This window comes from Odontesthes bonariensis, chromosome 23 (assembly GCF_027942865.1).
Source record: "Odontesthes bonariensis isolate fOdoBon6 chromosome 23, fOdoBon6.hap1, whole genome shotgun sequence".
Lineage (NCBI taxonomy): Eukaryota > Metazoa > Chordata > Actinopteri > Atheriniformes > Atherinopsidae > Odontesthes > Odontesthes bonariensis.
Window position 1 is genome coordinate 16,793,265 of NC_134528.1, and position 15,595 is coordinate 16,808,859.

The following is a 15,595-nucleotide window of genomic DNA, read 5'->3' on the forward strand; positions in this document are numbered from 1 at the left end:
AGCAGAACTAGATGGTGTGGTTTAAGTTCTGGGTCTCTTTACAGCACCACAGTTGCAGTTCCAAATAAGTTTTGTAATCTTGTTTGTTTTCAGTGTTCCTGTCTCACATTTTTTTTTCCTTTGTCAAAGACAAAGACTATTATCATTATATCCTTTATTAACCAGGAAAGTGTCTCATTGAGAGCAAAACTCTGAGTGTCCTGGCCAAGACAGCAGCAACAGCACAGTTAGCAGAAGAGCATGACAAAAGCACAGGAATTAAATGACTTGACTTAATTCATGTACAGATATCAGTTAAAAGTAATCAATTATCTACCAAAGACAGAATCTGGGCACGACTTTACTTCCTGTATTTGTTTCTTTCTCCAACAAACTGCGAGATAATAAATGGATAATAAATCTCATTAAATAAAATCTCAGATTAACTTTTATTATTAGGAGAGAGATGACAAACAACACACAAGAACTGTTTGTCTCTCCCTGCAAAGCCACAGAGTGGCATTTTCCTTATGCTTTCCAGAGAAACGCATTTGAACGTCTTTCCTAAAGATGTTTAACTGCTACAAAAGTTGATTCAGTTTATTTGGAGAAATTGTAAAGTCTTTCAAGATACACGCTTCATAAATTCAACCCCAAAACAGTGGATCTTTCCCATTCACCTGTTTATAAAGTCCGCAGAAGGTCCCCCCAAGGTGTGATTTTTGGACTGGTAGTGGGACAGTCGTAGAACCCATTGCCATAAAGTGCAATAAAGGGATTTTATAGTGTGTGGGCAGCTAATAATGATGAGCTCATGTACTTTTAAGGTGTAATGAATTATTACAATAGTAAAGAAAAGGAAGTTGAAATAACGACAAAAACGGAAAAGAGCATGAAAGAGCAATGTCAAGGTTGTCTCAATTTTGGGAGTCAGGAGTCAAACCCCTGGAAATACATTACTCTTCTGATACTTCCTTTGCATGTGACCTTGCATTATTTATCCTCTTTTTGAGAATCACTCTATTGTTTAAACATGTATAGTTCAAATACCCAAGTATTAGAACTGGCCAATGTGAGTGGGCCAGTGTATTCATAGATTCCCATCTGTCAAATGACAAAAAAAGATGAAGAGGTGTTATTTTATTCAAACAATAAATTTCTATTTATTGTTTTTGTGGCAAAACAGAGGAACACAGATGGGATTTAAAGGAATTCATTGTTGGATTGGGACATTTTTTTTTTATATCTAACCTTCTCCAAGTAGTTTGCAATTGGTTACACAGCAGCAAAATAGTGTGTTAAAAGTGCAAAGAAATTAGTCAGAAATGCTTGGCACGGTATCTATGGACACAACCACCAAGTTTTTGTAGCTTTTTCATACAATAAATTATACAGCATCAATAGCTTATAAATCATATAATTCTTTATTCAGAATTTGACGGCCACATCAAGTGAGTCAATACAACAGTAACTTCAATGTCATTTTCAACATTAGATTCAGCTTGTGGTTGGAAGGGAAAAAAACAAAGGTGTGGCTTTTGATTTTAGAAAACTGTTTCCCCACTCTCAAGCTTTCCATCTCTGGAGTTCTGGCATGACATTTTTTAATAGCATTCGTATTTTTTATATATTTCTTTTTTGTAAAAATGCATATGTCAGAAAAAGTCCAGCTTCAGAAATGCAAAAGATTTACCCGAGGAGCAGTCGAAAAATTTCCAGGAATGTATAATCCAGACAACTTTCTACAAGACATTCACACTATCCACCGTTTCTTTCAATAGAAAGACTTATAATCTGCCTTTTTCGTGATACAAGATAAACACTTTGTGCTTGTCTGTAAATTGAACATTATTTGAGCCTTAAATAAGATAAACGCATTTTTGTTGAAATGAAAAAGGAGTCAGCAGCAGTCATGGAAGATGTCTACAATGGCATCTGAGTTTCACAGTACACATCCTGCCCAGGCTCCTCCTCAAACGTCACTTTGGCGTCATCAGCATCCAACTAAAGAAACAAACACAGACACAGATGGACAATTGGACACCTTGAACACTATTGCACACTCCACCAATCTGAATTTTCACGATGAATTGCTGAAAGGACGAGAGACCACTTACACATTTCATTTCCTCTTCAGTGAAGAGACGGCCGGTCATTAACATGCGCAGAGGGATGGTGAATATGAGGACGAAAGGTAGCGCGAGTGATAATGGACTGGACTTCACAATCCACAAAACAGCAAGACACACTATCTGGATGGTTGTAAACAAGTGCATCCGTCCTGTGCTCACCTGCATCCGAATATACAGACATAAATCAAACACACATGTTCTCCACAGTATGAATCACTGCCAAACAATGAGCGCTCTGTGTGACGTTCCCACCACGTGCTGCCATCTGCATCACGCTTATGTTTATTTAGTAAGATGTCCCAGCAATTGTAGGCTTAATTACCACCATAGTTGGTTCAGATGTGGAGCTCCACTGCTCACACTATTTATGAGCTTAAAAAGCATGCAAATATTGATGGAAAATTCAGAAGTTGGGGTCCTCCATAGTTATATTTTTCCTTTGACACTGTGGTCAATGGTTAAAAGGTCTGGAGTGCAGACAGGACAGTTATCACCTGGACTGTTTTAGTCTGGAGCTGTGCTGCAGTAACACGTACAGAATCTGGTGTGACGTTGTCTTGCTCGAAAAAAAAGCAAGGCTTCACCATTCCATTGACATAAGAACACTTTTTGAAAAAAAAAATGACAAGAAGATACTAGATTTGCCACAAGACACGATGTCAGATGAAATTAAGACTTAACAGAGTTACATCTCAATGTCCATAATGTATTTGTTGATTAATTTCTCTATGTGTGACTTGAATATACCAGACTGTCAGCTCATGATCTTAAATTTAGCAAAACACAGTAGTTACAATCAAAACAATGGGACTCTTACTCTGGTGGCATAGGGCTCATCAGGGTGGTATTTCTTGGGAATAAGAAGAAGCAGCATACGATCCCACAGTTGAATACCATTTAGTGATGTTACTCCCATGTAGAGGAAGATCCCAAACAAAGCTGACATGGGAATCATCTTGAGGATCGGCTCCATCAGAATTGATAGACCTTTACACAAACAGACATCTCATAAATCTGGTGTTCTGTTAAAAATCCAAATATCTAGACGTGCAGTTAAAGAGAAGACACAGAGACACGACAGCACCTACCAACAAGCAAGGCCACAACAATGCCACTGACCCTCTGCTCAATCACTTTCTCTATGACAGGTTTCGTCCCTTTGCTCATGACGGTGAGGGCGTTGGCGTGGGTGACGGATCGCACCGTGGCAGCACTAAGCCATGGCACACCAAATATCGCACTGAGCCCTCCCATCCCGACTAAAACCAGCAAGTCAAAGTGGAACCCAGAACCTTTGACCATCTTCCTCTCAGGTTTACTGATGATCAGACTGCTCGGAGATTTGAAGGATGAATCAAAGCCAGGAAATGTCACACTTGATTATACAGTGAGGGTTTAGCGATTGACACTGAATGAGATGTGGCGACTCACGTTGTGATCTGTGACTCCAGAAAGATGAGAATGAAGACAAGCAAGGCTGGGATGCAGGATGCAAACATCAACCAGACAGGGAAAGTCTTGTGCTCTCCGAACGGGTTAATGAGCCAACCTCTCTTTGCTGGGTTGGACACCATGAGACCTTTGGGAACAACCAGTTTCTGTGAAGGAAACATCACCAGTTACCAGTTCATCAAGATGAGTATTATTGGAGGCAATCTTTTCAAGTTTGTCTTCAAAACAACAGTCAAGTGCTCAACTTTTTGATAGTGGCCATTGAAAGATGTCTTTGTAATTTATTGTCTATGAATGTGATGAAAAAGAAATGGTCCGAATATTTTTTGTAAACAGTTACTATTTTTTTTCTTAATGATTTAGCACCATTTCTGAAAAAAAAGAACCTTTTTTTTTTTTTTTACTGCAAAATTGCCGTTGTGATTCACTCTTTTTCTATGGTTCTAAATCCTTTCTGAATTCATTGTAAACTGGGGTTTTTAGCTTGGCATCATGGGACTACCTGAGTATAGGTATCGTCAATGTTGTAATCCACAACGACCATGAGGAAAATAGCAATGGGTACGCCAAAGTCACCCATCAAGCGTCTGACCTGGTGAGCATAGATGAAAAAAAAAAAGCAACCAGTCATGATTCTTCAGTTCAGTGTAAATAAAAATTTAATTTAACTGGAATTTGATTTAAGACTTTAAGACCATTTCCTGCCAACTCACCTTTCCAGGAAGAAATGTCCCGTTCTTGAACTGACGCAGGAAGTAGGCAATAAAGAAACAGCCTAACATGAGGCACATGGAGAGTAGGGCTGTGTTGGGGTAAGATGGTTTGATAGTGTTGACAATAATAGTTATGTTGCCAGTGGTATTGTCATAGATGACCGTCTCTTCCACCCTTGGGTGCCAAGGATTTTCAACAGTTGCATTTAGATGATCATAATTTAGAATCAGTGGATGGGTCTTGAAGGTCTAAAGGAAGGTTCAGAGAGCAGATGTTATAGTGTAAGTGCAGTCACAGAGCACAGGAAATGTGTCAGATTTCTTCAAGACCGATGTGTAAAAGATGATGATGACATTTTACCCTCCCCAGCTTGGCAAAAGTTTCATAGATGAAGATGATGGAGATGAGGATGGAGAAGATTTCCTGGGTGAAGCGTGAGATGAAGCGCACCAGGAAGCTGCCCTCAAAGGCCACAATGACCACCACAATGATCACCAGCCACAATCCAACCCACACCCTCCCGACAATATACTCAATGCCCTGAGACTTGCAGAACTGAACAAAGGAAACTGGGAATGAGGTGAAGTCTGACAATGACTAAACGCAGTTTTATAGGCATCACAACAGTAAGCAATAAAGGATTGAAAAACAATCTCTAAAACTCACGGCAAAGAAGGCCTCCTCAAACACTAATAGGGGACCAGAGAAACCAATAACCAGGACGGGTTGAGCAGCAACGAAACAAAAGATGATGCCCTGAATGCTGGTAGATATGAGGAGCTCTGGAACTCCCATCATGTTGTCTACCTTGTCCGCTGAAAAGGCAGAGATTAAAAGATAATTATAGAGACTACTGCTGGAAACAAAGAGACCATGTCAGTAAAATATGACAAAAAACACATATACACACCCAGCAGGCCTCCAAAGGTGATGGCTGGAGAGAGGGCAGCAAAGTAGATGAAGATGATGGCAGCAAGAACCTGGGAGTTCAGGGCGTCTTTGATGTCACTCTTGTAGTACTGGTAACGTTTCTTTATGTCTCGCATCATCCCACCAAATGGTCGTCCAGTTCGAGAAAGGGGATCTTCAGAAAGAGATCCGCTAGCAATGGAAACTGGGGGAAAATGTAAATGTCACGTGAATTTACAAAAAACTGAAAAACTTTAAAGCAAATCATTTCGTTTTTTGTTTCAGAAAATGAAGAGTAAAAAAAGTCTGATTCAGTAGGGTTCTGATAGGACTCACCCCTGCGAGGCTTGGAGTCTCGACGGAGCATGAGGTCAGACGACTGCAGTCTGTCCTGCAGTAGTTTCTTTTGAAAGCTGATGATGGAGCTGAGCATCGCCTCATTTTGGATTTCGGTGGGTGGAATGACGATGCTGCAGTCCATGAAGTCCACCAAGGCGCCAGTCAGTTCTTTGGCGGTCTTTGCTTGAATTGCTGCCTGATTAAACACCTAGGACAGAAAAAAGTGGAGTTGGCTGTAAGGACTGAAGAACGTAGTATCTTTGATCTGAAAGTAACACCAGAGAATATAGAAACTTTTTTTTTTTTGCTCTTTGGCTCGCATTATAGTTAAGGGATGTAACTTCACTGTCATGATAGCAATTCTCCGTGTCAGCCCATCACACAATTCATGTATGAGAAATGTCTAAGCTTACTCACTTTATCAGCCATTAGCGCTGCCATGGCGCGGCCAGTCTCGTGGTAGTCCATGTCGGCCTTGCTGGGGCCAACTAGAACAAAGATAAAGCGCACGGGCACCGGGGCCTCTAAGGCTGAATCAAACACTTCTGCCTCTTTCAGACGCACAAAAACAACTGTGGGCTTCTCCAAAAAGTCCAAGGCTCCTGGATAAAGAAAGCAGAAAATATGCCAATTCTCTAATTAGTAGAGAACATAATAATTTTATGTACACGGACAAAAGTGCGCACTAAACAAAAACAGACACACTGCATTTCAGATTCTACATGGCAAAAATAAAAGAAATAGGGGCTCACCTACAAGTACCATAGAGGCCTCAACACGATCACTTTCATCTCTCTAAAGGAACAGAGAATGTCCAGACAAAATGAGCAAACATTATTGACCGAATTTTCAAAAGCTGCGTACATGTTATGCTTTACACCACTGAAAAAATGTTCCTCTATGCATGCAATACATGCAAAAAAACAAACAAAAAAGCTATTGCGTTTTAGAAGAACAAATGGACACAACTCAATAGAAATGTGTTCCTTTTAATAGTCTGATCTGAGGAAGTACTTTCAACTTTAAGTTTACTGCCACCATTGTCTCACCATTGTACTGTTATCAGAGTTTGGGTAAAGGGTCACATCAGTGCCAGAACTCACTCTTTCCTTGACTGAAAACTTGTGCAGCTCTGTTCCGTCAGTCAGTCTTTGGCTCTCTGGGTCAGAGGATTGACTGGAGGGAGAAACATCTGTTATGGATTTAGTCTCCACTATAATTATTATCAGTGTAAATAACATTATTTGGGTGACAGTTAAAATAATGAGTTATATGAATGTATAAAATGGGAGATTTTTAGATGTCTTTTTTAACAGCCAGGACATATTACTTTTCTGTTTCTAAAGTTTTGTCTAAAGTCCTTACTATAAACAACATACAACCAAACATTCACCTTTTAATAATAAGAAAAAAGTAAAAGGGTCATTATTTGCCAACACAAACACAATGATTTTTTGTCACTTTATCCTGCCAGTTTCTGCCACATAATGCCACTCATGGCCTTGAAACTACACAAAAACTCGAAAATATGATCCATTTGGCAATTGTATCTTTCTGAATGGAATATTTGAAGTTGCAAGAAAAATACTGAATCATTAGCAGCCCTGCAGAACAAGTATGCACATGTTCCATATTTATGCAGGCCGTTGTGCTTCTAAACTTCCTCAGTGGCGGTTCCTCCATAGGGGCGATTTATGCGACGCACTTTTTTTTGTTTTTTTTTTAATCTAGTTGCTAAAGTGGGACTGATCTGCTGTAGGCAAACTGGTTGTATATGTCATTGTCCAATCAGATTAAGGTCGCGCCTGGTGTTGCTACGCCCATTTTGTGCGATTTCTGTCAGGGTCGAATTTGCACCAGGAAGCTCCCATATTGACATGAATGGGACCTCGTTTTTTTTCAAAAATCCTGCTCCCAATGCATTTTCTATGAGGGTTTATGTGCTCGCACAAACGACGCACAACGTGCTTTCGTCATATGTCTGTTGCGCGGGACCATGAACGTTCTACTTGTTGTTGTAACATTGTGGTTTTCAATAAAGAAAAAAAAAAAAACATTCTATGAAGAAGATGGCGAGTGTCGAGTGCAACAATACGTTAGTGTTTCTGACAGAAGTACCCTTTAGTCGTCGTACTAATGCGGAGAAGGAAGTTTGGAAGAATTTTGCAGGATTTTCGGGCTCGCCTTGCGAGGCAAAGATGAAACCCAGGGCTCCACCAACCCTGCTATTTTTCCAGGTAGTATAACTTACCCTTTTGTGCTCAATCATTGACTTGTAATGATTTAAATCTTTTATATAATGTTGACAATGATAGCAGAATGTATAATGACACATTCATTGTTAATGGTGCAGTATTATATTTAAAAAAGAGAGAAATCTCACATAAGTAAGCTGCACTTAACCATGTTTAACAACTGGTTATACTTTTCTAAGTCATATTTTCCAAAACTTCAATAAACACTTGACTTGGATTTATATGTTGTCATTTTAATTACATTCTTTAGAATGAAAATTGAATGAATCTTATCATTAAGAGCTTATGTGTTTACTTATTTCATAGAATCCTGGAACAATATGAGGAAAATAAATAAATAATGGTTAAGGTGTAATATTAACTGATTGGCAAATTATGCAAAAAATAACAAAAAATTATTTAAAATTATTACAATAAATTATGCTACCTAGACAAATATACCTCAGTCCTATGGACTTTTATGGTACTTATGGACATAACGGGGGAAATTGCAGAGTCACTTTGGTTATTTGGAAGACCAAATAACCCCTCGACTCTGCGTTGTGTTTATTTAAGGAAGACAAGGAGTTTCTGGATGATTGGACATTTTATTTCCTGTGTGGGAGCATAACAGGTTTGCATCAGTGCAATCGGTTCAGCTTCGCACAGCACACTCTGATGCAGCTTTCACAGACTGGAAATTGCACTACCTAAAAAAAATGTCAGGAGCCGCCACTGCTCCACTTTAAGGTGACACTCTCTGTAAACGCCAAAAGATTGATTCCAAAGTTTTAGACTTAACTTTCACTTGAAAGTTTAAATGATTTTATTTGTTTCTCTTTATATTATTTTATGTATTTTTAATGCTTCTTGCACTCCCTGCTGCAATGCTTTTATTTTATGTAAAGCACTTTGAACTGTTTGTACATGAAATGTGCTATACAAATAAATTTGATTTGATTTTGATTTGAAATAGATGAATAGATAAACACAAACAACATTTGCTAACCCATGGTCTAACATACTGATTTTAAGCACGTGTTGATTAGTAAAACTGACTTCAATCTCAGAAGTATTCACTTTGGCTTTGTGGCTCCATCTTGGATATTAGGAGTGAGCAGTCATGCCCTGCTCTTGAACATTCAAGGTAACTATTGTACACAGTGGTATTCTCACCCGCAGAGTGGTTTGGTGGAAAGGTGGCATCACATAATCATAGGTTTGGTTTGCACAGCAGCTACATATCACTTTCTCTGAGGTGACATAGTGAGAGCTTCTCCTCTCTTGCGAAGCTTTGGGTAATTGCTTTTGCTAAATGCCCGAGTGTAGGTCAGGGAGTCTGAGTCAGCGTTGGGTGATGTCTCAGAGGATACCTGCGGTTCTGGAACAGAGATTTAAGCACTCCTTCTCGATCTCCCGGCCTGATCTCCTTCTTGTTAACCATCTCGCTAACCATCTTCTCAGCGATGGTGGCCAAAGTCTTCTCCTCACAGTCAAAAATGGCCACACCTTGACAGTAAAAAAGATGTTCGAAAACGCTCAAAAGTGATCAGGGTGTGTAGCAAACCCAGAGTACCAGGACTTATTGTAATTATTGATTTTATTTTGGGAACCAATGGTAAACATACTGTCAAAGGGAAAGTAGAAAAATTTTAAAAATAAGCGCAGTTTCTTATCCCACAGACAGTAAACTAATGCTGTTTTATTAGTTCTAAATAGAAACATATTACAGACACGATGACACTCAAGAAAACTCACAAAGTACATTTAAAACTTTCTCAAAAAGTAAAGAGTTTCACATCTCTGAACTTAAACTCAGTCCACTCTGAAGAGTATGAATTTATATACGTGTAGTAACTGCTACTTATCTACTATTAATCTACTTCTACTACAAAAAACAGTAGAAGTATAAGACTGGGAGGTTTAATACTCAGACATTCGTTGTATGATATTTATTTATGATATTTATTTATATTTTGTGCGTTGTAGTACAAGTACCTCAAAATTCCACAAAAGAATCTGGGTACAATTGCTAGATTACTTTCAAACTCTGAATATCCTCCCATACTCCTGACTTACTTTCCTCACTGACCTGTGTTCATGGTGCGCCGCAGCTGGATGAGGCTCTTGAAGGTGAGGTAGGAGATGTGCGAGGACGCCCACACCCCCGACTGTGGGTCCAAGCTCTCCTCGTATCCCGCCCATCGGCCCGTCTCCTGCCAGTAGGCCTGCTGCTCCTGGTCCTTCATTAGCTCCCTCTGCTCCACACACCACTGAAGAAACGGAGACATGCAGAGGTAAAGACATGCTGTTGTTTAGGAGACAGGTGGAGTGTAGAGTTGGCCACCTCCCTGTCACAGCCAAGGTGCTCTTGAGTAAGGCACTGTACCCCCATGCTCCCTGGGTGCTGTGAATGGATGCCCACCTCTCCAGGTTGGTATCTGTCTCTGAGTGTGTCAACAGGTGCATGAGTGTGTCAACAGGTGCATGAGTGTGTCAACAGGTGCCAACCTGGATGGGTTAAAAGCAGAGGACAAATTTTGTGTGTATGTATGACCAATAAATCTGATCTTAATCCTCAGTGGTCTTGATTAAAATCTTTGAAACGTAGTCATTGTAGGAAGCCTACTTGTTGGCTTATTTATTTGTCATTCGCATTATAACTTACATATATTCAATTACTTAAAAAAAAACAACTCATTAATATTCCTGAGCTTGTTGCCTCCAGATAAGACTTATTGTTGTAAGAAAGATGAACAATCAAGTTGCAATTTTTGCGTGCTTTATGATTCCCAGACAAAAATCCTCTCTTCAGACTGGGATCAAATCAAAGCACCTTCATGCATCCCTACATTAAAAAAAAATAAAATAAATGATATTATGCGTTCTGTTTTGCAATGCAGCAGACAGGATGGTGATGCCTCATTTTGGCGGCATGGATCATGTAGGATCAGGAAGTTGAAATGTGTCTAAAGTAAACATGGTGGCTGTCCTGCTTCAGCAAAAAACTGGCAGCAGGGTCTGGCTCACCGCTAGTGTCCGACGTGGACATGAATGGCGGCTCCCCCTTTACATGTTTAGACTGTCAATATGTCTCAAGCACGACTGTGCGTGTGTGCATGCATCTTACCTGGCACTCTGTACAGGGGGAGGGGGGGGGCAGCACTTTATGTTCCAGACAGCTAGAACAGACAGGACTGACCAAACTAAAGAGACAAAAACAAAAAAAACAGATCAAAATTTTCACAAATATTATAAAATTAAACATATTTTGGCTGATATCTGCATTCGAAAAATCTTATAATCTCATCGCATTTTGTTTCACCCTCTATAGTATCCATTTTTATCTCATATCGGACTTAAAGTTGTATGTGTCAACAAAAAGATTTATTTTCAAAACACCGCTGTTCAAAAGAGTGGAAAATTTGGATTAAACTGGCTAGACACTGGGTGGGGTACTGTTTGAGGGTCAAAACTTGATTTAAGAGAGTAGAATTAGTTTAAGGGGCTATGAAATGCAATATATCAATGAGCGTGCAGTCGCAGAAGAGCAAGGATCTGCGTATGTGTGCTTACTTTTGTTTGTGTGTGTGCTAGTTTTACTCACATCGTGGGGTTAGAAATCCATTCATACAGTCAAACTGTGGGGACTCTGACTATTTGGGCACAAATAGTAAAAACCTCACAACATAAATAATTAAATCTTAGACTTTGAGGATGGTGTTAGGTAAGGGTTCAGCAAACACTGGTAATAGTTTAGGTAAAGGGTATGAAATTACTTCCACGACTCTCCCATTTAAGGGTTAGGGAGTGGGTTAGAGGTTAGAATAAGACTTCAGGGAATGAATCCAGGTTAATGTATTGTGCAAAATAATCAGTGTGCTTGCGTGTACTTATGTGAGTCATTTGGACATTCTTATCGTGGTGTGTCAATGGCTTTGATAAACAAAATTATATATGAGTAGGCGTAAGAGCAGGATGCAAACATAGGTGCATTTGTCTGCAAATACGTCTTTGCAGGTTCTTGTGAAGTGTCTCAAACAACAATGAAATGATACTTTGTGAATGCATACGTCACAGACATACACATAAAAATTTATATATGGAATGCCATATGAAACATGATATATATGATATATAAAATATTTAAACATTATTTCTTCATGCATACCAGAATTATAATTTTAGATCAGGGATGTCTGCACATTCAGATATGTACAGTGAACCCTCGTTTTTCGCGGGGGTTACGTTCCAAAAAGAACCCGTGATAGGTGAAATCCGTGAAGTAGAAACCTTTTTTTTTTACAATTATTATACAATGAAATACTGCATAATGCATTGAAACCAAAGAACAAAACCGTTTTACAGGCCCAAGCATTTGTTTAACAAATAGAAGTACTGTATAAACGTTTTTTGTTTTTTTTTACAAATAACTACTGTAGCCTACTGTAAAATAATCATTTTCATCATCAATACGAACTGAAGGCTTCAAATTGCGGAGATCAGCGCCGCCTCACCGCGACCCGAGTCATTGGATTAGAACGGGAGAAAATGAAAAATGATTTTGAAAAAAAATACAAAGTACAGTGGGACAAATAGTGACTCACGTGTATTTCACTGCTCTTCTGACTGACCTGCTGCATCCTGACTCCGCTCTGTAGCGTTTTTTTCTCCTAAAGCCCGCGGTACAGGTGTGTTTTTTCGAGAGAAGAGCTTAGTTATCGGTAGTTGTTGTCGCTCTTTTTTCTTCTGGGCAAAAAGATTCTTATATACCGACATGCCACCATCGATTATGTTTGAGAACTGTAATGAACGTGTACGTGTATATTTTAAACCGCAACGTTATTGACACACAGGTAAAGTAGAAGCGGAGAGACTGTTTAGCCAATCAGAATGCAGAACACAATGGACGATGCAAATCCGTGAAGCAGCGAGACCGTGAACGATGAACTGCGTTATAGCGAGGGTTCACTGTATTTCCATATTGATATAATGTAATATGTTATGATATAATATAATGTAATGTAATATAATATAATACTTTGCCTTTAAATGATTTCACCCCGTACTTCACATACTGCTAAACCTTTCAGAATTACCAATTTCTTTCTTTATTTCCCTGAAATCTTTCATGTTTTGTCTGTCTCCTCTGATGTATTCACTTTTCAATTGGAAACTAACAATTAATGAAAGCCATGAAAACCAGCATCTCCATACTGACTCGAGGATTAATAAGACTATAAAACAATAAATCTAATTGCGCATTTCACAAGAAGAGTGCTGATCCCATAATTTTCATCCCAAAAAAGATACTGCTTTACTTGTATTGTTGCACACATGCCATTCATAACTGCTGCAAAAAAAAGTGACACTTACCTCCTGCAGGCACACGCCAAGCTGACGACGATGACAGGTGACTGACCCCACAGGGGCAAAAAAGCATGACTTTATAAACACCACCTCTTCAAAGCTGCCTCTGGTTACGTGTGGATGCACGCTGTATGATACTGGGTGGGACTAATACATGCATGCATAAACACAGACATGGACGTGCACACTTTAATTCCCCGTGACACACTTCAACAGAGCAATGTGTTCTGCACTAACCCATAATATTGACGGTAAATACAATGACTTGGTATGTCAGTAAACCTGTCACACTGTGTCATTATTCAACCAGCATCTTATCACATTTTTTATCTGTGTTTAGAGGACAACAAAGTCTTGGATTACACTGCCAGGCTGCCTGCTCACCTTCACTGGAGTGTCTTCTTCCTCTTCCTTTAAGGTTGTCCACATCTTGTATCTGTCCATTTGCCTGAAATCAAAGCCCAAGCCTATTTTCGGAATACACTGTTGATTATTTTTGGGGTGGAACGTGCCACTAAAACTGCTGTCAGAAGCCATCTTTAAAGTGGAAATTACTCAAGAATAGGCTGAATTTTAACAGATAGTCAAGCATTAAAACTGCTGGATCTTGTATAACCTAAAGTATAATGCCACTTTATTTCTGTTTTGAGGTGCCGGAGTGGTACAGAAAAAAGAAAGCACCAAACAAGAAATCTACACAGCCTCGCTGGGTTATACAGCGTCTTCAACCATAAGAGACCTCATGATAAACTTTTTTTCCTTTTATCGGTATAGACATACATTGGCACTACTTTGTTCTTTTATCAATGTGAGAATATTTAGATAGTTTCAAACTGACAAGAAATATTTTCAGAGCATTTAAAAATAGTCAAAATGTGCATAAATGAAACAGCAGATTGGACAACACAGACTAAATATACCATACTTAATCTGCAATGCAACAAAAATACAGACATTGTTTAACAACCCGTGATTTTGTGTAAAATAAAATCCGACCAGAATTCTCTGTATTATTGCCCCACAGTGCCACACTGAAGGGTAAATATCTGTGAACGGAATTTCGGGAAGGTGAAAGAAAAGAATAGCATGTATGATTCTAAATTTAACTGACCCCTCTATCCCTCCATTTCCTATACCTGCTTAGTCCTATTCAGGGGGACTGGAGCTGATCCAGCTGTCATTGGCCCTACATCTTGAACTGGTCACCATGGTACATTACTGATAAAAGTCTTAAAAGTGTTGTATCATGTTTCCCCAGACTTTGTGTGTGTGTGTGTGTGTGTGTGTGTGTGTTTGCTTGTGCACGAGCGGTTTCACCTACAGCCCTGAGCAACAATCCTGCACTGCACCTCCTGCTGTTATATCAGTGGACATGGTTACGAGCTTTAGCACATAACACCATGTCATTCAACCTTACAAACTGTCATCAAGCGGCGTAGTCAGACAGTAGAGAGGATGTTTCCCGGTGGCTTTTCTCAGGTCTGCTGGTTTCATAACATCGTTGTCCGTGAGTTGCAACAGTAAGCTTCACACTGCATTGTTGCTTGTGTTCGAGATTTTACCTGTGATAGAACGCACTCCATAAACGCTTTCACACACTGTCCGACCCACACTCACATCCTCAAAGGTGTTTGATAGAAAATTGTCGGAAAAGAAGGATGTGTTTGGAGATATCACATGTATGCACAAGCTGCCTTGTGCCACGTATTGCCACTGAGTCTTTCAGAAATTGTGTTTTTCTGGAGCTGTTGCATGTTTCCCTAAACCTTAAAATGATTGTTTTTTATCTGAAAGAGATGATAAAAATTTAAAGAAAAGTAATGAAAGTGACTGAAAATATGTGTATATAAATGCTTGAAAGTACTACTATCAAAACATACTTAAAGCATGAACATCTTTTTTTAGTAAGCGTGCTGGTGTAGAATGTTAAAATGGAGCTAACTTCATCTACTCACTGCTGGGTGAAAATGTTTTGCCTCCAGCTCTCTCAAACAATCAGCCATGTATTATGAAGCTATGTCATAAGCAAAGTAAAGTAACACAACCTGCCTTTTTAACTCATTTTAAAGGAATAATAAATTCATGCTAACTTGTCTATATGATTTAGCTTAAAAAGAAGCCTAAATACTTCCTATACATGTATGTGTGTGTACATTCTACATACATAGTGTTGGTAGAGGACACCACCAGTATGAGTTGTGACACTGCAGATTCCATAGGCAATTAACGTGATGGTCTGTGTAAATTGATCCCAAAACAGTGTTTATAAGGGCCAGGACTCAAAGGCTCCGGCACGTTGATCTAACCCCCTTTTTAGCTGGACAGGAACAAGATAGAAGCTGTCCAGAGCCGTAAAGATTATGTCAGTCATCCACATCTGGCTCACGCAGAAGAGTTATCCTACAGAGGATGACCCACACTGCATTAAAGCTTATGAGTCGCTCCATTATTAATGCGACTTTAATT

At 39.3% G+C, this 15,595-nt stretch overlaps 2 protein-coding genes across 2 annotated transcripts in view; one reads left to right on the plus strand and one right to left on the minus strand.

Moving 5' to 3' along the window:
* Nucleotides 1-1,380: 1,380 nt before the first annotated feature.
* slc4a1b (solute carrier family 4 member 1b (Diego blood group)) lies at nt 1,381-10,956 on the minus strand. The gene is made up of 18 exons (XM_075457774.1): nt 10,890-10,956; nt 10,149-10,270; nt 9,852-10,032; nt 9,133-9,268; nt 6,629-6,701; nt 6,278-6,320; nt 5,943-6,127; nt 5,523-5,733; nt 5,188-5,391; nt 4,944-5,092; nt 4,638-4,832; nt 4,277-4,525; nt 4,066-4,155; nt 3,543-3,709; nt 3,200-3,441; nt 2,929-3,098; nt 2,097-2,270; nt 1,381-1,983 (listed from the first exon to the last, which is right to left on the minus strand). The coding sequence occupies exons 2-18, from the start codon at nt 10,152-10,154 to the stop codon at nt 1,903-1,905; spliced, it is 2,556 nt and encodes an 851-aa protein (XP_075313889.1). The 5' UTR covers nt 10,155-10,270; nt 10,890-10,956; the 3' UTR covers nt 1,381-1,902.
* Nucleotides 9,854-15,595, plus strand: part of ngfrb (nerve growth factor receptor b) — a 49,174-nt gene continuing 43,432 nt past the window's right edge. Inside the window, exon 1 of the mRNA XM_075457776.1 lies at nt 9,854-10,056. The gene's annotated coding sequence lies outside the window, so the exon portion shown is untranslated. The remainder of the gene's footprint in view (nt 10,057-15,595) is intronic.